The following is a 24,692-nucleotide window of genomic DNA, read 5'->3' as shown; positions in this document are numbered from 1 at the left end:
GGGATAAAGGCGATATGGTTGGCCATGCCAAAGCTCCGAGAGCCTAGGAGCAGCGTGGCCAGCGTGTCTGGGAGCCTACACCTGGCCCTCGTCGCTACCTTGTAAGGCTGCTCTGTGGGGCGGCCGGCAGGGAGCGCGCTGGGATGGCCAGGAGCCTGGCTCTCCCGCCTCTGTCCCTGCTCTGCTGCCCGCCCCGCCCCTGCAAGTTTAAATTCCGCTTAACAGCCCCGGCATTGAGCGCAAAGGCTCCGCTGTGCAGGCAGCCAATGACGCATCAGGGGGCGGAGCCGCCTCGCCGCTATTGGAAGGAAAACAGCCAATGGGAGAGCTGAGGCGGGGAGGTGCGGCCAATGGCGCGGGCCTGTTTGATTCAAAGGTTGCCTATAAAGCAGGCCGGCACCCCGGCTTTAGTCCTAGGGCTGTCGCGTCCGAGCGTCGCTATGGCTCTGCTTTCCGAGGGCCTGGACGAGTTGCCCACTGCCTGCCTGTCGCCGTGCGGGCCGCCCAACCCGGCCGAGCTCTTCAGCGAGGAACGGCGTCTGGCTCTGGAGGAGCTGGTGACCCGCGGCCCCGAAGCTTTGGCGGCCTTCCTGCGACGCGAGCGCCTGGCTCGCTTCTTGAACCCGGATGAGGTGCACGCCATCCTGCGCGCGGCGGAGCGGCCAGGAGAGGAGGGTGCGTCGGCGGCGGCTGAGGACTCGTTCGGCTCCTCTCACGACTGCTCGTCGGGCACCTACTTCCCCGAGCAGTCGGACCTGGAGCCGCCGCTGCTGGAGCTCGGCTGGCCGGCCTTCTACCAGGGCGCCTACCGCGGCGCCACGCGCGTCGAGGCGCACTTCCAGCCCCGCGGCGCGGGCGCGGGCGGCCCCTACGGCTGCAAGGACGCGCTGCGCCAGCAGCTCCGCTCTGCTCGAGAGGTGAGCGGCCCGCCCGGGCCCTGGGTCGCACGGGAGACCCCCTTCCAGAATGGGAAATTGAGGCCTGCTGGGAGCGCGGGCCCGGGCCACTACCGCCTCTGCGCCCTACCGGAAGCGCGGGCCAGGAGGTCCTCGGGTCCCCGACTCACCTCACTCTGCGTGTCTCCCCGGGATATTCCTGGCCACTCCTCGTGGCAGGGGATAGTGGGAAAGCCTCAGTTCCCAAGGATGCGAATTGGGCCCGGGTTTCATCTCCTAACGTTCATATGGCCGAAGGGGGGGACCAGAAGTACACCCAGTTCCAAATTTCAGTTAAAATCAAACTTGGAAAATTGCCGATTTTCCTGTCAGCCCATGCTAGATCCCACTTTCTGGAGCTTCTTAGGAGACTCATTACCAAAGAACTTACGTAGGGAAAGTTCCAGAAAGATGGTCTCCAGAAGCAACTATGGGGCATTAGGAATCAGTAGGAATCAATTATTACTGCTAATTACTTTCACGCATCTTATGTTGTAAAAAGCAGATAAACACAGGAGTGGCAGACTGAGAGCCCTCCTGCTCTTTCTACTGCTAGTGACTGGAGAAGTTTGCCACTGTGAATGAATGGGCAAGAGGTTTGTTTTCCATAGGCTGGGTCTGTGCGAGATTGCAGTGATCTCCTAAAATGCAGATACATTTGCGTTAGATCGGCCTCTGTATTCTCAGTGGGTTTTGGTCCTATTGTCTGACCCTTACTTAGTATGGCATGGTCTTGGGTGCAGTGGAGGCCTTGTCTGCTTGCCAGCCTCGATGAAGCTGCAGCGGGGTGCTGGGGATCAAGGAGGAAGAAGGCAGCCTACAGGTGGGTGTGGCAGATAGAGTGTGGTGGCAGACACCTTGGTCTGAAGCTATGGTCAGCTTGCTTGCTGACCGGCAATGTCTAGCTTCCTGGCTGTCTGCCTGTGCCAGGGACATGGCAGATGAAGCCCCAACCATGGTAAGACTTGTTAGGGCTGGTACCTGACTGTGTCTGACTGTGGGTGAAGATATCAGTGCATTCTTAGGTTGACATGTCCAAGTCCGACTCTCACCAGTGTTCCTAGTTTTCTCTCCCTGACTGGTGGGGTTGCAGTGGTTGTGGATACAATGACCTAGTGCCTTGCCTTTGAGAGAGTGGCTGCAGGCTGCAGCTAGGCTCTTACCAGCCCTGTGGTGCTTTGGGTGGGCCGAGGGTCTTTATGATGCTGCATACATTTCCCATGTGGGTTGAGTGAGCAGATTTAAAAAGATGGAAAAGGCAGAATTGTGTAGGTGTGCATTCCCAAAGCTCATGAACTTGAGCACTTGGAACCTGAGAAAAGTAAAGAACTGGTCTATATAGTGAGACCTGCGGCTTGTTCTAGTCTTTTGCCCAGCTCAAAATTTTAGTGATAGCAAAGGGGCACCGGAACCAGAGGCCAGAGGGAAACTATTAACACATGCTAGACTGAGGAAGGGATGGAGCCTGGAGCTCAGACTCTCTCATCCCACTGGCATTTTGTAATACCAACATTTCCAGATAGAACCTGCTGCCCTAGTCTAGCTACCCACAATTCCCTCCAAGATGCTGTATTTGGAACCTTTAAATCCAATGAGTATTTGCTGGGTGCAGTGGCTCACGCCTGTAATCCCAGCACTTTGGGAGGCGGAGGTGGGCGGATCACAATGTCAAGAGTTTGAGACTAGCCTGGCCAACATGTGAAACCCCGTCTCTACTAAAAATACAAAAATTAGCTGGATGTGGTGGCGTGTGCCTGTAATCCCAGCTACTTGGGAGGATGAGGTAGGAGAATTGCTTGAACCCGGTGGTGGAGGTTGCATTGAGCCGAGATCACTCCACTCCACTCCAGCTCTGGGCAACAGAGCAAGACTCCGCCTTGGAAAAAAAAAATCCAATGAGTATTTTCAGTGTATCTGATAGATGCCAAATTATTTGCTTACTCAGTGCCTGCTGTGTATCAGACACTACCAGGGCTGGGGCCACAGGGGAAGGCATCAAATTTGCCTACACTTGAGGGTGGACAGTATGCTGATAGGAAGCAGTGAGGAGGTTGCTACAGGCACTGGGGAAAGGGCTAAAGAGTCTCCTGAGTGGCATTGAACTCAAAGCTGGGTGGGGTAAGGGATGCGCTGAATTTGAGGCCCCAGAGACTGTCTCTTTTGTTTAAAAACAACAACAACAAAAAGCCAGGCATGATATCGTGCACCTGTAGTCCCAGCTACTCAGGAGGCCGAGTCAGGAGGATCACTTGAGCCCAGGAGTTCGAGGCTGCAGTGCACTTTGATCATGCTGTGAATGGCTACTGCAACTCCAACCTGGGCAACATCGGGAGACCCTGTTTCTTTTTTTTTTGTTTATAATTTTTTTTTTTTTTTTTTTTTGAGACAGTATCACTCTGTCGCCCAGGCTGGAGTGCAGGGGCACCATTTCAGCTCACTGCAACCTCCACCTCCCAGGTTCAAGCAATTCTCCTGCCTCATCTTCCTGAGTCGATGGGATTACAGGCGCATTCCACCATGCCTGGCTAATTTTTTTTTGTATTTTTTAGTTTCACCATGTTGGTCAGGCTGGTCTCAAACTCTTGACATTTTTATCAGCCCTCCTCAGCCTCCCAAAGTGCTGGGATTACTGGCATGAGCCACTGTGCCTTGCCCTGACCCTGTTTCTTAAAAAAAAAGAAAAAAAAAAAAGTAATACTTTCTATTTGCCAGGCACTGTTCTAAGTAATTCCACGGAAGGAGCAATTATCATCTTCATTTTACACCTGATAGAACTGAGGCATAGAGAAGTTAAGTAGCCCCAAAGTCATGCAGCTAGACAATGAAGGAGCCCGTACTCAAATTGAGGCACAGAATGTCTGAACCATGTTAACCACCACACTCCCTGTGGAGGGGTCAGGAGCCTGTGCTCGGGTGGGGAGAGGGGACAGAGAGCAGATCTGGTGCTACCACTGGGTAGGGGTGTGCCTGGTGGACAAGGGAGTGGCTGTGACACCTTGAACACATCCTTTGAAGTCCAGTACCTGTGACAGTGAGGGCCAGGAAGGTACAGGTCTCAGGCTGCTTTCAGGATGAAGTGAGAAGCTGTTCTGCATCGGTGTTCTGATGGCAAAGGTACTTAATGATGATGTGATTGAGGACTTCGAATGGGTCAGTGTCTGTGCTAAACCCTTGACCTATGAATTACCTCACTGAACCCTCCCAACCCTGGGAGGAGGCCACAATTAAGAAAAGACCAGGCACAGAGAAGTTAAGTAACTTGCCCGAGATCACACAGTTAGCATGGGACAGAGTTGGGCTCAAGCCCAAGTCTATGTGGTTCTGGCTCTGAAGCTCACACTTTTTTTTTTTAAGATGGAGTCTTGCTCTGTCACCCAGGCTGGAGTGCAGTGACATGATCTCAGGTCACTGCAGCCTCCATTGCCTGGGTTCAAGTGATTCTCCTGACTCAGCCTCCCAAGTAGCTGTGATTACAGGAGCACGCCATCACGCCCAGCTAATTTTTGTGTTGTTTTTGAGATGGAGTCTTGCTCTTGTCACCCAGGCTGGAGTGCAAATGGCATGATCTCGGCTCACTGCAACCAAGTTGGAAGCTGTAGTAAGTTAAGATCATGCCACTGCACTCCAGTTTGGATGACAGAGCAAGACCCCATTTCTAAAAAATAAAACGCAATTATATATAGTATGGCTGGCTGCTTACCAGGTGCTCAGTTGAACTTCGCCGAAACTGGAGGAAATACTGCTTTGAACCTTTTGAGAACTCGTATGTTTGCTTCCTAAGGAAGTTTTTGGATAATCTTGAACTATACAGGATTTTTTCCCTACATACTTGCTCCAGATCCACCCCTCTACCACTGTTTCTGTTGATGACTCATTCAGCTTTTTGCCTCTGTTACTGTGTGAATTGGAATTTGGCTGGGCTGTGACCCCCTGCGTGGAAGGGCTGCGTAGCCTCATTTTGGCAGCGTGCTTATGAATTGGCTGTCTGGCTATTCCTGGTTTGTTGAATGGGAATTTAGAGGCAAAGCTGGTACCACCAGGAGGTTCTGATTCCTCAGAGTCACCTTTCTTGCCAGTGCCTATCCTTATGCTGTTTTGTTCCAAAAGGCCATTTTTGCTATGACCTCACCCTTAGGCATCCTCTTGATAACCCAAATGTTAGTAGTGGGGATCATTGCATTCCCAGAGAGCCCTGCCAGGAGGAGCAGCAGCTAAGGAATGTGTTGGAGGCCCCAGCATGTACTTGGATGTGTCTGAATTGAGAAGCTTTCCTGCTCTTGCACAACTTTCCTCTGCATTACAGTAGAACCTGTGTGGTATGATCAGTTTCTGTTCCAAATACTCATGTCAGCCTCAAACAGGGCTTCTCAACCTCAGCACTATTGACCTTTAGGGTCGGATAATTCTTTGTCCTGAGGGGCTGTCCTGTGCATTGTAGGATGTTGAGTAGCATCCATGGCCCCCATTCACTCTATGCCAGCAGCATCCCTCACCCCAGGTAGTCATGATATTCAGTGTCTCCAGAGGGAGAAATAGGGAGTTACTGATGAGTGGTCACAGAGTTTCCGTTTGGGGCTATGAAAAAGTTTTAGAAACAGATAGTAGTGTTGGTTGTGAATGTAATTATTGCCACTGAATTGCACACTTAACAGTTATTAAGATGGCGAGCATTTTACCATGATAAAAAATGTCTCCAGACATTGCTAAATGCCCTCTGAGGGCAAAATCCTCCCCAGTTGTGAACCACTGGCCTAGAATTTCTCACTAGTGCATCATTCTGGGATGTTACCCACTAGACTGAAGTGTTGCTACTAATTTATCCCTTCCTTTTGATTTCATGTGTCAGGTTAAGGATTTTAGAATTTTTAAAAATATTGTAAAAAATACATAGCAAAATTTACCATTTTAACCATTTTTAAGTGTACTGTCCAGTGGCATAAAATACATCTTCCCAAAGTGAAACTCTGACACACTAACTCCTCTACCCTTTTTTCCTGGCCTCTGGCAACCACCATTCTATTTTGTCTGCCATTTCTGTTTTTCCTTTTTATTTATTTATTTATTTATTTTGGTGAGACAGTCTCACTCTGTTGCCAGGCTGGAGTTCAGTGGAGCAATCTCGACTCACTGCAACCTCTGCCTCCTGGGTTCAAGCGATTCCCCTGCCTCAGCCTCCCAAGTAGCTGGGACTACGGGTGTACACCACCACACCTGGCTAATTTTTTGTATTTTAGTAGAGATGGGGTTTCGCCATGTTGGCCAGGATGGTCTCCATCTTCTGACCTCATGATCTGTCTGCCTCGCCTCTCAAAGTGCTGGGATTACATGCGTGAGCCACTGGGCCTGGCCTCTGTCTGCCATTTTTTTTTCTTTTCCCTTAGCATCCACCAGACAGTAAGGAAGCTGCAGGATTCTTCTCTGACTTCTTTATAGATAGAGAGTACATTATGTCAGGAAAAAAGAAAGCAAAAACCAAAAATGTAGTGCGTATATTGGCTTTAAAAAATCTTAATGCAAATGATATAACCCCTGGAAGGGGATTTGGCAATACCTAGCAAAATTTCGATTATATTTACCCATTGATCTAGCACTTCCACTGCTATTTATCTATCCCAAAGATACATCGACAAAAGTATGAATAGATGTAGACAATAGGCTAAGCATTGCAGCACTAATTATAATAGCAAAACACAGGAAAGAGTTCATGTATTCGTCAACAGAGGATGAGCTCATCATTGTGAATAATAAATCCATTCATCTCTGCAGTGGAATATTCTGTAGGTCTAAGAAGGAATGAAGACTAGCTCTGATATGCAGTGTCTAGAATCATACTGACCAATGTGGTAGTCACATGAGGCTATTAAAGTTTTTCTGGATTAAAATTAAATAAAGATATAGTTCTATCATCTTGGAAGTTTCTGTTGGGCCACACTAAGTCTAGAACAATTTGTATTCCATGCTACCTTTTATTTATGGGGAATATGAACACATATACATAGGTATATACATAATATACTTGTTTAAATAAAACAAATATGTTATATACACCTATTTATACTTGTTTATGTTGAAAAAAATTGAACACAAAACTATTGAAAATATTATCTCAATGGGGCGGGAGGGACAAGGATGGAAACTAGGTAGCTTTGAAAGTACCTTGTTTTGTAAATAGGATTTTGGAACTAGGCAAATGTTTAACATACTTATAAAAACAACTCAGAATAATAAGCCCTCCTCCCCTCACCTGCCGACTTCTTGGTGCTTTTCCCTCCCCTTTGAAAGCCCATCTGCTTGTGTGCCTCCTGCTGGAATAGTACAGAGTGCTGAATAGTGGTCAGTGCCTCCACAGGTCAGTGAAAACTTTGCTCCTACCAACTTCTGGTGGCCCTGCCAGCACTTTCTTTTTTTTATTTTTTATTTAATTTTTTTTTGAGACGGAGTTTCGCTCTTGTTACCCAGGCTGGAGTGCAATGGTGCGATCTCGGCTCACCGCAACCTCTGCCTCCTGGGTTCAGGCAATTCCCCTGCCTCAGCCTCCTGAGTAGCTGGGATTACAGGCACGCGCCACCATGCCCAGCGGTGGCTCACGCCTGTAATCCCAGCACTTTGGGAGGCCGAGGCGGGTGGATCACGAGGTCAAGAGATCGAGACCATCCTGGTCAACATGGTGAAACCCCGTCTCTACTAAAAATACAAAAAACCTGCCAGCACTTTCATCTGATACTTAAAGTGTTTTGTTTGTTTGTGACAGGTTCTCATTCGTTGCCCAGGCTAGAGTACAGTGGTGCAATCATGACTCACTATAGCCTCGACCTCCCAAGCTCAAGTAATTCTCCTGCCGCAGACTCCAAGTAACTGGGATTATAGGCACATGCCAGCATGCCTAGATAATTGAAAATTTTTTTTGTAGAGATGGGATCTCAACTATGTTGCCCAGACTGGTCTCAAACTCCTGGCCTCAAGTGATCCTCCCATCTCAGCCTCCTAAAGTGTTAGAATACAGACATAAGCCACCGGACCTGGCCTAAATTGTTAATTTGATAATAGCTTCTGAAATGGAGGAAAAACAGTGTATACAAACAAGTTTAGGTTTCCCTGTGGGAATTTACATTCTTTACATTACATTACAAACTGCAAAGATGTCAAGTTATTTAAAGGTTTTTACAAAATCCTAAAGAGAGAATTTCTGTTCTATTAAAACATATCATACATGGGGAGAATACAATATCTTTTGCTTTTTTAGCAAGAGGGGCCTGAGAGAGCAAGGAGAGGAAGTGAAGGATCAATGGATGCCTTGTGATAAGCTGTGGGAATTCAGCAGCCAGGATGTTATTGACCACAGCACAGGCTGACATATCTTTGAATGTGTGCAGATCTTTGGTTGAATTCCAAACATGTTGCATACCTGACCTCACTGTATGACTCTGGGTGGGAAGGGAGGGAAACTGAGGTGCAGTGAGAAGGGGCGATCAGTAAGAACTTCCTGCTTCACACAGAGGAAGAAGAGCTGGAATGAGAACTGGAATGACTGGCCCCAAGGGGCCCCTTGGGGCAGCACATTGTGCCTGGTCAGAGCCTAGACCTGCCCATTAAGTGTGTATGAATCACTGACTTCGAAAAGCCAGAAGGGACCTTGTTTCAAGGACACCAGACTCAGAAGGAATGGCTTGCCCAGGGATAGTGGCAGAATTGAGACTAAGAATCTGAGTGGCTGCCAGTTGAGGGCTTTCCATAAGCTAGGAACTGCCAACAAACACTATGAGCTAGGTATTGTCAATCATCTGTGGTGAGCTTGTTCCCGTGCACTTCCTGGGATACACTACTAATCCTTTAATATTCGTTCTGAGCTCCCAATCATGTGAAGAACTGCCATTAAACTTGTTTGGAATTATATAAAATATTTAGGATACTACTTTTCTTAGATGGCTCCGGAGTCACACAGACCTGGGTTGAAATTCCAGCCCTTGTACGTGTTTAAATTTGTCACTTTGAACAAGTTACCTAACCTCTCCAAGCTTTGGTTTCTCGTTTGTAGATTGGGGATGACAGTTAATGGGGTTTTGAAATCTCTAGATAGCACTTTTGAGCTTTCGTTCAAGAAGGCAAGCAGAAGAGAGTTCAGTTCTCCCTGGCAAGTAACGTAAACAGGGTCTGTGACATTCCCAGAGACAAAGAAAGCCGTCACGACCTCTGCTGTTCAACTGCATGGGTCCCCAAGTCCCTTGGTACAAATCAGCAGGGGACAGATAGAAGGACTGAGAGGGATAGGCTTGTGATTTGTCACCTGAGATGATGATGTGAGACTCGACACAGGTGCCGCTGCTCCAGATGTGGCTGGAAAAGTGCAGGAACAGTGGGATGCCGGGCAGTGGGCCAGCCATCAGGCCTCTGACCAGCTGGATGCGTCCTCCTCACGTCTCCTGTTGTAACTGACTTGCACTGATTTGCAAATTGCAAATGGATGTTGACCCTGGAAGGGACTCTCGAAAGTCACCACTTTCATGACTTTCTAGCCCTGAGAGGGTGGAGAGGCTTCATGCAGCACAGGCTGGGAGAGTGCCATGACTGTGGGCACTTGATATGCAAGGGTGCCTGCCTCCAGACATGCCTTTGTCCTTCCCACATTACGCCTCTGGGAGTGGGAGTGGTGGCCAGTTTCCATATTAGCATTCAAGTCCAGGTGTATGTCTGGGCCCAGCGGGCTGTAGCATGAGCACCCAACACCTAGGAGATGCATCCTGGCTTGGAAAGCAGGACTTGGCTGGTTAGTGGATGAGTCCAGGTCATTGCTCAGCTCAGTGAAGTGTGTCCCTTCAGTCTAGCCCCAGGTCTACTTCGGCTACGCAGGGCTTGGTTGCATGAGGGCTGGGACGTAGAAGAATAGTGGGGTGGGGATGGGGATTTGAAGGAAGACCTTCCTACTGATTGCTTCTACAGTAGGACTGTGGACTTTTCCTCCTTAAAAGACAAGTACCTTTGGGTGGGCATGGAGGCTCATGCCTGTAGTCTCTGCACTTTGGGAGGCCAAGGCAGGTGGGTCACTTAAGCTCAGAAGTTGGAGACCAGCCTGGGCAACATGGTGAGATCCCATGTCCATAAAAATTAGCCAGGTGTGATGGCATATACCTATAGGCCCAGCTACTTGGAAGGCTGAGGTGAGAGAATTGCTTGTACTTGGGAGAAGGACGTTGCAGTGAGCCGAGATCACACCACTGCACTCCAGCCTGGGTGACAGAGTGAAACTCCATCTCCAAAAAAAAGACAAAATACTTTTAAGAGTCCTGCTTTAGTAAGAAAGGAGGGGATGCTGGGTATAGGGGGAGTCAGGGGAAGAAAAGAACCTCCATCAACTACACACCCTGAGGAAGTTAGGGACTAGTGTTCAAATCCCGCACACAGGAAAGGGTAAGGCTTTAAAAACAAACAATGGAACAAATACCAAATTAGGTATTTACTCACCATATAACAAAGCTGTTGCACAATTGTTTTGTTAAGCGGCGAATCAAAATTCAGCTTGGCAGTGCCTTGTGCTGTGGGCCCCTGGCCCATGCCCCTGCCTCCAGCAGGTCTGTAACCCAGCAGCTGGGCTGGGTTTTTCTGGTACCTGTTCCAGTAGCACTGGGGGTACGTGTCCATTGGCCTATTATACTCTGTTACCCCTGGCTTGTCTCCTGTCTCATTAGACTGGGTTCTCAAGGACTCGATTGGGTCCACACTGAAGATTTGAAAGAAGAGTGGGAAATCAGAGAGGCAAGCAGGTGTGTGCATTTTCCTCTTTAGCTTTCTCCTGTGAGTGCTAATCTCATTGTACAACTGCGTATTCCAAACCTCTTTCTGAAGGTTTAACTGCCACCTCAAAATCCATTTTGAAGCTCATCCCTCTTGCTTCTTGTCTGGCGTTTCCTGTTTCCTTGTATCTGAGTATCCCTCTCCCTGTCTTCCCCAGCCCGTGTCATCCACTGCTCGGCTCTCCCATGGCCTCTTTCCCTCTTCTGCAACCCTCATTGCTTCTTGCCCGCCTCTTACCAAAACCTGTATCACTGATTTTTCTTCATTTGGTCTCTAGTCCTCCTAAACATTTATTGAAGTTGCTTAACCTAAAGAATGTCCATGTGACTGCTGTGTTGCAGGTCCTGTGTTGGAGGAGGTGGGGCCAGATCTCTGACCTATACCAATCTCTTCTGGCATCAGTTTCTTCCATCCTGTTGGATTCTTCGCTTTGAACTCATTACTCTTCTACAGAAAATGTGGGGACGTTTGAAACTGATTCTTGGGTTGGTATTCAGGGCCTTCTGTGATCTTGCTCATTGAGTCGTCTTTTCCAGTCACGTCCATGGCTCCCTCTCATGCATGCCGTACGTTCCAGCCAGACTGGTACATACCCCGTCATTCCCTTCCTCTTCCTCTGTCATCACGTGGCTTCCTGCGGGAATGCCTTCTCCCTTCACTTCTCCCATGCCCTTGTCCAAATTTTGTCCTTGTGATTCAGCTCAAATGCCATCTCCAGGAAGTCTTCCCTGCTCTTATCTGGTAAGCATTTGAGTGGCTTTCGTGCCTGTAGTCCACCACTGGAGGAAACACTTTGTTTTTTGAGATGGAGTCTTTCTCTGTTGCCCACGCTGGAGTACAGTGGTGTGATCTGAGCTCACTGCCACCCTCACCTCCCAGGTTAAGTGATTCTCGTACCTCAGCCCTCCTAGTAGCTGGATGACAGGTACACACCACCATGCTCAGCTAATTTTTTGTATTTTTAGTAGAGACGGGTTTTTACCATGTTGACCAGGCTGCTACCAAACTCCTGACCTCAGGTGATCCACCAGCCTCGGCCTCCCAAAGCTCTGGGATTACAGGTGTGAGCCACTGCACCTGGCCCCCTTAGTTTAATTGCTTAAGCTATATGTATCATATTGCTTCTCCGAGTTCTATGTCTTCTCCTTGAGATAAGTTGGGTCTATGTCCAATTCCTCATGGCCATCTTTCTGCCTAGTGCAGTGTGCAGCCCACAATGGGCTCTGAGGAGGTACTGGCTGCATAATAACACCTGCTTCCTGCCTTGCCCTCCCTATGCTAAGCCCTTTCCATGCTTTGTTTCACTTAAACCTCACAGCAGCCCTCTGACCTAGATGCTATTAATTGTCATCTTCCTGAGGAGGAAACTGAGGCTCAGAGAGATTAAGCAACTTGCCCAGCGTCACACAGCTGGTAGGTGGTAGAACTGGGTTTTATGCCCAGACTTTTTTGCCTCTTTTTTTTTTTTTTTTTGAGGGAGGGAGGGAAGGAGTGAGGGAGGGCACTTTTTTGCCTTTAATCACTGCCATATGACCTGAATGAGTAGGATGAATAGGACTGTCAAAATAGGATGTGTAAAAGCCAGTGGAGGATGTAAACTTCTGAGGATGCCACAAATGCAGAAAAAACTCTTCTCTCTTTTTTTTTTTTTTTTTTTTTTTGAGACAGAGTTTCGCTCTTGTTACCCAGGCTGGAGTGCAATGGCGCGATCTCGGCTCACCGCAACCTCCGCCTCCTGGGTTCAGGCAATTCTCCTGACTCAGCCTCCTGCGTAGCTGGGATTATAGGCACGCACCACCATGCCCAGCTAATTTTTTGTATTTTTAGTAGAGACGGGGTTTCACCGTGTTGACCAGGATGGTCTCGATCTCTTGACCTCGTGATCCACCTGCCTCGGCCTCCCAAAGTGCTGGGATTACAGGCGTGAGCCACTGCGCCCAGCAACTCTTTTCATTTTTTAAGTCACTGTGTTCAGTGGGTTTCAGCCATGCTCCTTACCAAGAATAGCCCACAGCTTAGAGCATCATTAAAAGGGGTGGGGAGGGAAAGGCAGCAGGAGAGTAACTGGTCTTCTCAACTCCATCACAGCAATGACTGGCGTTTCAAGGTCTCACATCGTAGTATACCAGGCCCTGGAATGTTGGAGATAGACGGCCAAATTACCTTTTTGTCTCCATTCCTTCTTTAATCTCCCAAATCCTTAAGAAGTAATGACTGTCATATACTGTCCCAAGTCCTGTGGGACCACAGAAATGAATCAATCCTATTCAAGAGCCTTTGCTGCAGTAGAAGGAGTGAAACCCATAAATAAATAATCCTAACTTTCAGAAAAAGAGTTAGTGTGACTCTGAGAGACAGGTTTTTACTGTTGAAATGGGGAGGAGGGAGAAACCCTTACACTCCAGACTACAGAAGAGCTCCCAAGCCTTGGCTTCCTTAGTTAACACCCCTGACTTCTGACTCAGTTTGTTGGGACTTGTTTCTAAGCCTGGATGTTTGGACACCCCCTCCCCTGCCAGGAGTTTGCTGAGGACCTTGGTTTTAAGCCTGCAAAGGGTGTGATTAGAGGCTTTGTGGCTGGAGCAGCCTGTCTTTAAAAGAGCGAGGAAAACTGGGCGGTGTCTCCCTGTGTTGAACTGTCTGGGTGGCTCCAGCGCTGGACTGGTAAAGTGAATAAATGAGCAGATACTAAGGGATCCTTTAAGGTACAAACCTTGCACTTATGTAACATAGTTATTTAGTTCTGGATACAACCCTATTTTGCAGCTAAGGAAACAGACATTTGAAACAGCTGTAATTTGTCCAAGAATGCATGGCTAAAAGTTAGCTCTTAATTGTAGTCTGATGCTAAGTGTGGAAAATCATTTGGGAGGCGTGAATGGAGCCACGTTGTTGGGGAGAAGAAAGGCCTGTTCTGAGTTTAAGGGAAATATTTCCCTCTTCTTGCTGTGGGCTTGCACTGTGGACAGATACCAAAGAACTGCAGAAAGAACCTTTTATTGAAGAGAGGCCGGTGTGGTGGAAGCCACTTGATCAAAACCTGCCCAACAGACAGTTGATCAGGCCTGGCTGGTAGAAAGAACGGTATGTTAACAAAGTGGTGTGCAGAGTTAGTGGGGCAGAAGATGGGAGAATCCATGTGCCTGTTTTGCCTGCTTTCAAGTCATGAGTTGGTGGTGAATGGGGCAGGCCTTAAAAAAAGTCTGAGATTATGATTCAAAATCAGACAATAATTAAGAAAATAGATTTGGAGAATACTACCCCCAGAAGAGCCCTCAGAGAGAATATAAGGTTGTATTTACTTGTTTAACAGACAGCAAACTGAAGCCTGGTGGGGAGAGCAACAAGCCAAAGATGACTGTGTTACCCACAGAATCCAGACAGCTTGCTGCTCTGAATTGAGCCTGTAAGACAGGTTTAAAGGAGGAATAGAAGGTAAATGGAGCAGGTTCATAAGACAGCAAGGCAGTGGATTGATCTGTATTTTTGAGAAACCTGTCAGCATCATTTTGGGAGTGTTAGCTAGGCCAAGTCAAGATTTGTGGGATACAGGGCCCGGGTGTGTTTGGAAATGCAAAGAGTCCATGGGGAGGGGAGTACTGATCTGCCAAAGCAGGAGGGAAGGGTAACTAGGATGGGGATCGTTTCCCATCTCTGAGTGGAGTCCAGAGTCCAGACAGCGAGCTGTCTAAGTCTTGTGAGCTGACGGCGTGCTCTTCCATTTCACCTGTAGGTGATTGCAGTGGTAATGGATGTGTTCACAGACATCGACATCTTCAGAGACCTGCAAGAAATATGCAGGAAAAAGGGAGTCGCTGTGTATATCCTTCTGGACCAGGCTCTCCTCTCTCAATTTTTGGATATGTGCATGGATCTGAAAGTTCATCCTGAACAGGAAAAGGTTTGTGGCACACTAGTTTCAATTTCACCACAGTCAACGAATATGACCAAGTTTCCACGATCTACAAGGTGGTTCGTCGTGGTAGCCCTGTTTACAAGGAAGGGACTGAGGAAGTAGCAAAGTCATTTGCCCAGTCTTACAGAAATGAACAGTACCTGTTACGTGGCAATTCCACTCGTAGGTGTCTACCCAAGAGAAATGAAAATATAGGCCTACACAAAAATTCGTATGAGTGTTTATAGAAGCACTATTCATAAAGCCAAAAAGTGGAAACAGTCCAATGCCCATCAATTGATAAGTGGATAAATGATATGTTGTCTATTCATACAGTAGCATACTATTCGACCATAAAAAGGAATGAAGTGCTGATACGTGCCATAGCATGGATGAACCTGCAAACATGCTAAGTAAAGGAAGCCAGTTGCAAAAGACCACATATGATACGATTCTGTTAAATCAAAATAGGGAAATCTATACAGACATACATGAGTGGTTGCCTAGGGCTGGTAAGTTGGAAGGAAGGATGGGGTTATTGCTAAAGAGTACTTTATTTTAGCACTTTCTTTTTAAACTGATGAGAATGTCCTAAAACTGACTAATGGTCAAGCAATTTGGTTTACAAAGTTCAAATTCTTTCACAGAGTTGTTGCTGGTTGTCTCACGATGGAGACAGGATTGGGGTTTAGAGACCAACTGAGATGAGACAGCCATGTAACCCAGCAAATGGTTAGAAAGTGAGGCGGACCCAAGGAAGATACCCTTTGGCATGGAAAAGAGCATTATCAGCTAGCCAGGTGAAGAAATTTAAGGTGTCAGTGTTTAATTTCAAGGCATTCTTTCTATCATTAAGGCTGTGTGTTAGCAGCAGAGAAATTACAGAATTGTTCTGGCCACAACTTTGATCAAGTGATTGTCTCTGATTCATTTACTAGGCAAAAATCTATCAGCAGGCACCTGTTCAGTCACCTACTGTTGGTTGCTGCTTTCATAGGAGTCCAGATTCTCTGCAAGGGCAGTTTAAGGAGGTCTATTTCTCTGGCCTCCCCAGTTTTTGTAGTCTTACTTCCTTCTTGCGGAAGCACTGTCTTGCCTGGTTGCTTCTGTTTCCTGTGCCTGTCTGTGCTAGTGAACTTGTGTCCTTGCTGTATGGGGGCTGATTTCCCCATGCCCTACCTCTATAGCTGGTTCAGAATCTTGGGTTGTGCTGTCTGTAGGAACTTGGTCACACATTGATGTATAGACACTCACAGGTGCTTTGGCCGAAATCACAGAGGCATGTACAATATTCAGATGCGTGCCAAAGGGAAAGATATACAAAACCGTGCCTAAATCTGCCCATAATGGTATTTTTTATGCTCGTTATTCTATGTTGATCCTTTAAGACTGACTCAGGCATGAGCACCTCCTCTAGGAAGTTCTCCTCTCACCAAGTCCAGGTGTACCTCTATGACATTCCCGAGTTGTTGTTGTTTTTTTAATTTTCATTTTGAAATAAGATTTATAAATGTTACAAAATAATATAAGAAATTCTTAGGCCGGGCGCGGTGGCTCAAGCCTGTAATCCCAGCACTTTGGGAGGCCGAGGCGGGTGGATCACGAGGTCAAGAGATCGAGACCATCCCGGTCAACATGGTGAAACCCCGTCTCCACCAAAAATATAAAAAATTAGCTGGGCATGGTGGTGCGTGCCTGTAATCCCAGCTACTCAGGAGGCTGAGGCAGGAGAATTGCCTGAACCCAGGAGGCGGAGGCTGCGATGAGCCGAGATCGCGCCATTGCACTCCAGCCTGGGTAACGAGAGCGAAACTCCGTCTCAAAAAAAAAAAAAAAAAAAAAAAAAAAGAAATTCTTGAATACTCTTTGCCTAAGTTCTCCACATGGTAACATCTTACCTCAGTACAAATAACAAAATCAGGAAATAAACTTAATGTCAATACTATCTAATTTACAGATTTACACATTTCCTGGTCGTTCCATTAATGCCCTTTTTCTGGTCTAGGATCCAATCCAATCCAGGATCACACCTTACATTTAGTTGTCAAGTCTCCTTCTTCATGTCATATAATCTGGAACTGTTTCTCCATCTTTATTTGTCTTTTAGGGTCTTAAACGCCGCCCCCCCCCCTTTTTTTTTTATATGCACTACGTTCTCTAAGAGATGAGGTATTGCTATGTTGCCTAGGCTGATCTTGAACTCCTGGGCTCAACTGATCTTCTTGCATCAACTAGTCTCCAAAGCAGCTGGAACTACAGACATTTGCCACTGTGCCTGGCTGGGTCTAGACATTTTTTTTTTTTTTATTAGATGGAGGCTTGCTCTGTTGCCCAGGCTGGAGTGTAGTAGCACAATCTCGGCTTACTGCAACCTCCGCCTCAGGCCTCAAGCGATTCTCCTGCCTCAGCCTCCAGAATAGCTGGGATTACAGGCGTGTGCCATCATGCCTGGCTAATTTTTGTGTTTTTAGTAGAGACGGGGTTTTACCATATTGGTTAGGCTGGTCTCAAACTCCTGACCTCGTGATCTGCTGACCTCGGCCTCTGAAAATGCTGGGATTACAGGTGTGAGCCACTGTGCCAGCCCGATGTTGACACCTTTAAAGAATAGTAGCCTGCTGGGCACAGTAGCTCCCACCTGTAATCCCAGCACTTTGGAGGCTGAGGTGGGCAGATCACCTGATGTCAGGAGTTCGAGACCAGCCTGGCTAACGTGGTGAAACCCTGTCTCTACTAAAAATACAAAAAAATTAATCAGGCGTTGTGGCAGTTGCCTTAGTCCCAGCTACTCAGGAGGTTGAGGCAGGAGAATCGCTTGAACCTGGGAGGCGTGGAGGTTGCAGTGAACTGAAATTGCACCACTGCACTCCAGCCTGGGCAAGAGTGAGACTCCACCTCAAAAAAAAAAAAAAAAAAAGCTAGCCAATTTTCTGTAGAATTTGCCTGATGTTTCCTCAAGGTTAAATTGAGATTACGCATTTGATAAGACCACAGAAGTGGTATTATGTTTTGCCATAGTTTTGTTTTGTGTTTTATTTTTAACTTATTTCGAATATTGATAGATTAATAGAAGTTGCAAAGATGGTACAGAGAAGTTTCATGTACCCTTCACCCAGTTTCCCCAAATGTTACATCTTATGTAACTTATGGTACAATGTCAAAACCTGGAAATTGACATTGGTACAATGTGTGGATACAGTTTTGTGCCATCTTCTCACACATGCACACCCAGACAGAACTTTCCATCACCACAAAGATGTCTCTCCTTCTGCTCCTCTATATTCCAATTACTCCCCTTTGTGTGCCTCCTCCCACCATCTTTAACCCCTAGCAACCACTAATTTTTTCTCTGTTTCTATAATTTTGTCATTTATAGTCTATTATATAAATGGAATTATACAGTATATGACCTTTCAAGATTGGCTTTTTTTTCCTCCCGATCACAGTGCTTTTGAAATTCATCCAAGTTGTGCATTTATAATCAGTTTGTTCCTTTTCATTGCTAAATATTGTATGGTATCTTATGCCATTCAGCCACTGAAGGACATTTGGGTAGTTTCCAGTTTTTGTCTATTATAAATAAAGTTGCTGTGAACATGTGTAGGGGTATTTGTGTGGATATAGATTTTCATTTCTCTGGATGCTGTTATGTGTTACTGTACTTTCTAAATGATTCGTTTTCTCTCTCTTATTCTAGTCCTTGAAGGTAAGGAGCATGCCTTACCTTCTGTTGTCTCTGTTGTCTCTGTTGTCTCAGGGCTTGGCACAAAGTAGGGACTCTCTATATTTCTGGAATCAATGAGTCAAACACGAATCTTAAACATAAAATTTAAATGTGTTAAGGTTTCTAACAATATAGAGCCACTGGTCTGCTCCAGAGAATGCAGATTGTTGTTATGTTTTGCATGCCATTGTTTATATATTTACATGTGTCATTTTACAGGAATAATTATGCATACATGTGCAGTATATTGCCCCAGCATACCACCAGCAGTGCACCTTTTTGGTAATTGTGTATTTGTAGGAGATGTGACATTGCTCATTAAGCCACATGTGATAGGAGTGTTTCTGCTTCAGCAGGCCTGTACTGGAGAAGGCCTATCCTATGTTCTTATTCTCCATACCTATTATGGTGTTGACAGTGAGTGAGGATGGGCTGTTACTCTGATGTGATGCCATTAAACAAACAAGTAGGAGAAAGATCAGCTTAGCTTCTTTCAGACTTTGCTAAAATGTTCTTTATTACTGGTGTGTTTTCTTTGATGGTTTGATCCCACACGTTTTGCTTCAGAATCATTTCTTGGATTCTGTTGTTTAGTATCCCAAAAAGGTTGAGTGTTCTTTTAGCGCACACATACACATGAACCGAGGGTCTCAAAAGTAAATATAAGAAAAGAGCAGATGAGAAGTTGGACCAAATGTAGAAGCAAAATCACTTGAGGCTTGAGAACTGTCTGGCTAGTGTACCACCTGTATTGTCACTAAATGGTAACCCTAAGCCACACATCTGCCAATAATTTTGTCTGGGAATTGTAAACTAAGCCTTTTTGTCCTAATCATTAGCTCACCAGATGAGTATTGCTGAATTGTTCATTTATTTTTCTCCCACTCCTCGGCCAACAGCTTATGACAGTTCGGACTATCACAGGAAATATCTACTATGCAAGGTCAGGAACTAAAATTATTGGGAAGGTTCATGAAAAGTTCACATTGATTGATGGCATCCGTGTGGCAACAGGCTCCTACAGGTAAGTTTCTAACTCATACAAGGCTTATTAATCTTGTATGAAGAAGAAGAATGTCATGTAAAAGGTAAAAGCCTTTTCCTCTCAGTGAGAGCCTGTATGGCCACGCATTCTGATACGTGTGCATCTGTGTGTGTGAGCTGGTTATCAAAGCCTCCTGTCAGTGGCAGTTTGGGTGGGGGTCACTTCCCTTGTCCTGTAGTCCATAAGGTTAAAGTACAGAAGTTGAACTTATCTTGAGACAACACAGTCAGCAAGTCCTAGATTTCAAGCCTTGGCCCAGGTCTGCAGTGGACGAACTGGGGGGTAACAGCAGCACTCAGTCTGAATCCTGGTTCCATAGGGATCTGGACCCAGCTTGCCCTGCTCACTCGAAGGTAGGAGCAGTTGCAGGCATCTCCATTAGTGTTGAAGGCAGAGCCCGAGCTGTCAGCTTTAGACTCAAATCCTCTACGTTGCTTCAAGCCTTGTAATTTAGTGCTTTAGTCTGGAAAATACTGATTATGTTTTTGACCCACCTTTAAAGTCTCATGTTAGCAATGGCATCTTAAGGTAGAGAGCAGGGAGGTTGAAGAGAGGGTGGGGTTAATGAGTGGTTTACGTTAACCTCTAGAATTTGTGCCATTTTTATGTATGTGGCTCCAATGGTTTATGTTTTGCCACCTCTGCAGTAGATTGTCAAATGGTTTGCATGAGGGGTGTCTGTACAATTTTAAAAAGAAAACCTCAGTTTTGAAGAGACACACAACCCCGAGTGATAATTATATGTCAGCCCTGGGTAAAGGTAGAAATGTGAAGGCTTGTTGAAGGTGCGGCATTAAGATCAAGAAAATCTTGACACCTTTCTTTTCAAACAATATCCTCATTCTCAGAACAAAATTTGAACTTTCTTCACCAAAGAGGCTGTGAGGGAAAAGAAATTTTAACTCTTTTTCTTGGAATTTCCTTTTGTAAGAAGTTTATTTAAAAAAAAAAAAAGGAAAAAATTTGATTTTTTTTTTTTTTTTTTTTTTTTTTTTGAGATGGAGTTTCGCTCTTGTTACCCAGGCTGGAGTGCAATGGCGCGATCTCGGCTCACCGCAACCTCTGCCTCCTGGGTTCAGGCAATTCTCCTGCCTCAGCCTCCTGAGTAGCTGGGATTACAGGCACGCACCACCATGCCCAGCTAATTTTTTGTATTTTTTAGTAGAGACGGGGTTTCACCGTGTTGACCAGGATGGTCTCGATCTCTCGACCTCGTGATCCACCCGCCTCGGCCTCCCAAAGTGCTGGGATTACAGGCTTGAGCCACCGTGCCCGGCCAAATTTGATTTTTTTAACGTAAGTAGGATTTCTCTATATTAACAAAACTTAGCTACAAATAGTTTTGGGCTGTTCTAAAATAGAAAAACTACCCTCTCCAAATGAAATTGATGATAATGATAGCTTTCATTTGTTGACATTTTATAATAGTGTTGGACAGGTGCATTATTTACATTATCTCATTGAAGGTTTTCTTTTTTTGTTTGTGTGAGACGGAGTCTTGCTCTGTTGCTCAGGCTGGAGTGCAGAGGCACCATCTTAGCTCAAAGTAACCTCCACCTCCCAGGTTCAAGCGATTCTTGTGCCTCAGCCTCCTGAGTAGCTAGGACTACAGGCATGCCACCACGACTGGCTAATTTTTCTATTTTTAGTAGAGATGGTGTTTTGCCATGTTGACCAGGAAGGTCTCAAACTCCTGACTTCAGGTGATCTGCTGGCCTTGGCTTCCCAAAGTGCTGGGGTTACAGGTGTGAGCCACCACGCCCGGGATCATTGAAGGCTTTCAAAAGCATCTTCATTCTCAGGTGTTGAAAGCAGTTTCCAGGGGGACTTTGCAATAGCCAGATTCTTGGTTACGGGAGTCAGAGTTGACTGTGTTTTATAATCTCTTTTTGAAACCTACTTCTGGTGCAAATATCAGCATTAGTGAGGTGATGGCAAGTGTCAGAAAGCTAACTCTCAAATGTACTGACTTGAAGAACTTGGAAGGAAGCATAGAAAGGTAAAGTTGGTTTCAGTTCATCTTGACCTAGGAGCCACACACTGATCAGAACACTATCTCCTGGTTCTGATTTTCTCAAGCTGATTTTTGTTCTTAGAGAGGCTCTTCTTTTGAAGTCAAAGATTTTGGCTTTCTTACGTGGCCTTTAGTAGCTGTCTCCTAAAGGGTGAAACTTGTTCACTCAAAATTGCTATCAATCCCTTCTGTCAGAATCCATATGACAAAGAAAAAAGAAATCTCTGAAAAATTACTTGGCTCTGGTGGGGTCACATGCCCACCCTGAATGAATCTCTACATCCAAGGCAATAGGATAGTCTGGCCAGTCTGGACCATATACCTGCCCCTGTTGTGGCTGGAGAGAGTACAGTAATGAAAGCTTTCCAGCATACAGGTGGGTGTGAGTTCTGCCAGCAGAGGAGGGAGATGGGGAAGGGTACTGGACAGGCAAGGGCACATGGCCACTAATCAGCTCTAACATGTTTGGAGCCACGGTGTTTTGTGAAAATGGCAGCATTGCCCCATGACTGTGAGTCCTCCACTGTTAGTGAGGTTGACTACATCAACAGTCACAAGGACGAGCTTGAGGGCAGGAAGGCCACTAATGTTGCCATTCAAACAGTAGCAAGGAGCAGGGCACTAGCAGTTCATAGGGCCTGGGGCCTGACTGGGGTCTGGCAGTAGCTTCCCACTGTGATAATCCCTAGCTGGTTTCCTTACCTTTAAAATGGGGGTACTGGCCTAAATACTTAGAAGCCCTTTCTAGTTTTAATTTTTATTTTATTTATTTATTTATTGAGACAGGGTCTCGCTCTGTGACCCAGGCTGGAGTGTGCAGTGGCGCAATCTCAGCTCACTGCAACCTCTGCCTCCCAGGTTCAACCAATCCTCCCACCTCAGCCTCCCGAGCAGCTAGGATTACAGGCATGCACCACCACGCCTGGCTAATTTTTTGTGTGTTTTTAGTAGAGATGGGGTTTCACCTTGTTGGCCAAGCTGGTCTTTAAGGGACCTGCCTGCCTCAGCCTCCCAAAGTGCTGGGATTATAGTCGTGAGCCACTGCGACCGCCCTCCTTTCTAGTTTTTAAAAACTCTGAGGCAAGGGACCAGGTGAGGTGGCTCATGCCTGTAATCCTAGCCCTTTGGAAGGCTGAGGTGGGAGGATTGCTTGAGCCTAGGAGTTCAAGACCAGCCTGAGCAACATAGAAGATCCCGTCTCAAAAAAAAAAAAAAAAAAAACCTGAGGCTGAGCATTTAGTGTGTTTGTTAAACAGTTGGCCTTTTTACTTTTATGCTAACATACATAAATGTTTATGTGTTTTATATGTTTGTTAAGATTAGTCAAATGCATGCAAATGGTAGGTATATCACCAAAGTCGTAACTCCTATGTGATAAGATACCTGTGCTATGTTGCTCAGGTGGACAATGAGTAAACCAAAATTGCTCATCTTTACCAGCTGCTGTTTGTTTCTTTTTAATCCTTAAGCTTTACATGGACGGATGGCAAATTAAATAGCAGTAACTTGGTAATTCTGTCTGGCCAAGTGGTTGAACACTTTGATCTGGAGTTCCGAATCCTGTATGCCCAATCCAAGCCCATCAGCCCCAAACTCCTGTCTCACTTCCAGAGCAGCAACAAATTTGGTCACCTCACTGACCGAAAACCACAGTCCAAGGAGCTCACCTTGGGCAACCTGCTGCGGATGCGGCTGGCTAGGCTCTCAAGTACTCCCAGGAAGACGGACTTGGACACAGAGATGCCTGCAGAGGGCAAGGCAGAGCCCAAGCCCCATGATTGTGAGTCCTCCACTGTTAGTGAGGAAGACTACTCCAACAGCCACAGGGATGAGCTCCAGAGCAAACAGGCCACTGATGCTGCCACTCAAACAGAGCCAGGAGAGGGGATGCCAGGGCTGAGTGTGAGTGAGGTGGGAACACAAACCAGCATCGCCACCGCCTTTGCTGGGACCCAGACCGCAGTCGCCACCAGGGTAGCATGCTCTCAAACCATGCTTTGGTCCACGTCAGCCACCACTCAGACTGACTTGGATGAGAACATTCTCTTTTCTCAAGGAACTCAATCTGCAGAAGGGTCACCAGCCTCAAAAATGTCTATATCAAGATCTTCCAGTTTGAAGTCTTCCTCCTCTGTGTCTTCCCAAGGCTCTGTGGCAAGCTCCACTGGCTCTCCCACTTCTGTCAGAGCCACTGACTTCCACAATTCTGTCTATCCCAAGTACCTGGGCACCCCCCACCTGGAATTGTACTTGAGTGACTCATTTAGAAACTTGAACAAAGAGCGGCAATTCCACTTTGCTGGTATCAGGTCCCGGCTCAACCGCATGCTGGCTGTGCTCTCAAGGAGAACATTCTTGACGGAAAACCACCTTGGCTTTCATTCTGGCAATTTCAGCAGAGTTAATATGCTTGCTGTTAGAGATGTAGCACTTTATCCTTCCTATCAGTAACTGCTCCGTGTTCAGACTCCTGGTTTCCTCCAGTCTCGCAGTGGACATCATCAGCTTCCTGCTTTGAAAAATATCTCATGTCCCTAATTGCCTTTCTTTTACCTGGCTTTCTTACCCTTGCTGTCTTTGAATTCTTTTTTTTTCCTACATAGCATTTGCTCCTGAAGCTGTCTTTGAATTCTATAGGCTGTATATTATTTTACATGCTTTGTTTTTGTCATGTATACACCAGTTACTGGTTTTATGGTTTAAACACTATGGATACAGGTTTGTTTTTTTTTTCACAATTTTAGTACACTCATGCACTACGTAATGATGTTTTGGTCAATGACAGACCATGTACATGATGGCAGTCCCATGAGATTATAGTGCCATATTTTTACTATACCTTTTCTATGTTTAGATACAAATACCATTATGTTACAGTTGCCTACAGTATTCAGTGCAATAACATGATATACAGGTTTGTAGCCCAGGAGCAACACGCTATACCATATAGTCCAGGCATCTCGGGTTCTGTAAGTACCCTCTGTGCTGTTTGCACAAGGACAAAATTGCCTAACAAATTTCACAGAATGTATCTCCATTGTTGGGCAACACGTGACTGTATTAATGCCTCATAAGGAGAATGCTTAGGTGTTCTAATTCAGGTGAGAGATGAAATATGTTTTGCATTTTTCTTAGGTTGTATGCTCTTGTGTTTTAAATATTTGAATCACCAGCGTTTTTGTGATCAAAATCCTATTTAGAAAAACAAAACTACTTTCTGTTTATCTCTTTAGAATATCTGTGTTCTTAGCATTAAATAAATATAAACTTGTGCTTTTTGTACTCCCTCC

The 24,692-nt window shown here is 46.0% G+C and overlaps 1 protein-coding gene across 1 annotated transcript; it reads left to right on the top strand.

Moving 5' to 3' along the window:
- The first annotated feature begins 176 nt into the window (after nucleotides 1-176).
- FAM83D (family with sequence similarity 83 member D) lies at nucleotides 177-24,692 on the top strand. Its single transcript, XM_032294943.1, has 4 exons — nucleotides 177-917; nucleotides 14,458-14,625; nucleotides 19,243-19,367; nucleotides 22,872-24,692. The coding sequence occupies exons 1-4, from the start codon at nucleotides 351-353 to the stop codon at nucleotides 23,851-23,853; spliced, it is 1,842 nt and encodes a 613-aa protein (XP_032150834.1). The 5' UTR covers nucleotides 177-350; the 3' UTR covers nucleotides 23,854-24,692.

Source organism: Sapajus apella, unplaced genomic scaffold (assembly GCF_009761245.1).
Source record: "Sapajus apella isolate SASKATOON/1434 unplaced genomic scaffold, GSC_monkey_1.0 scaffold33, whole genome shotgun sequence".
NCBI lineage: Eukaryota > Metazoa > Chordata > Mammalia > Primates > Cebidae > Sapajus > Sapajus apella.
The sequence above is the reverse complement of the archived record's forward strand: the minus strand, read 5'-3'. Positions and strand labels throughout refer to the sequence as shown.

What these genes read in the sequence shown, in the direction of transcription:
- FAM83D (XM_032294943.1), top strand. Translation starts at nt 351, where the DNA reads ATGGCGCGGGCCTGTTTGATTCAAAGGTTGCCTATAAAGCAGGCCGGC. An exon ending in AGCTCCGCTCTGCTCGAGAG is followed by an intron (nt 918 to 14,457) that starts GTGAGCGGCCCG and finishes TTTCACCTGTAG; the next exon opens with GTGATTGCAGTGGTAATGGA. An exon ending in GTGGCAACAGGCTCCTACAG is followed by an intron (nt 19,368 to 22,871) that starts GTAAGTTTCTAA and finishes TTAATCCTTAAG; the next exon opens with CTTTACATGGACGGATGGCA.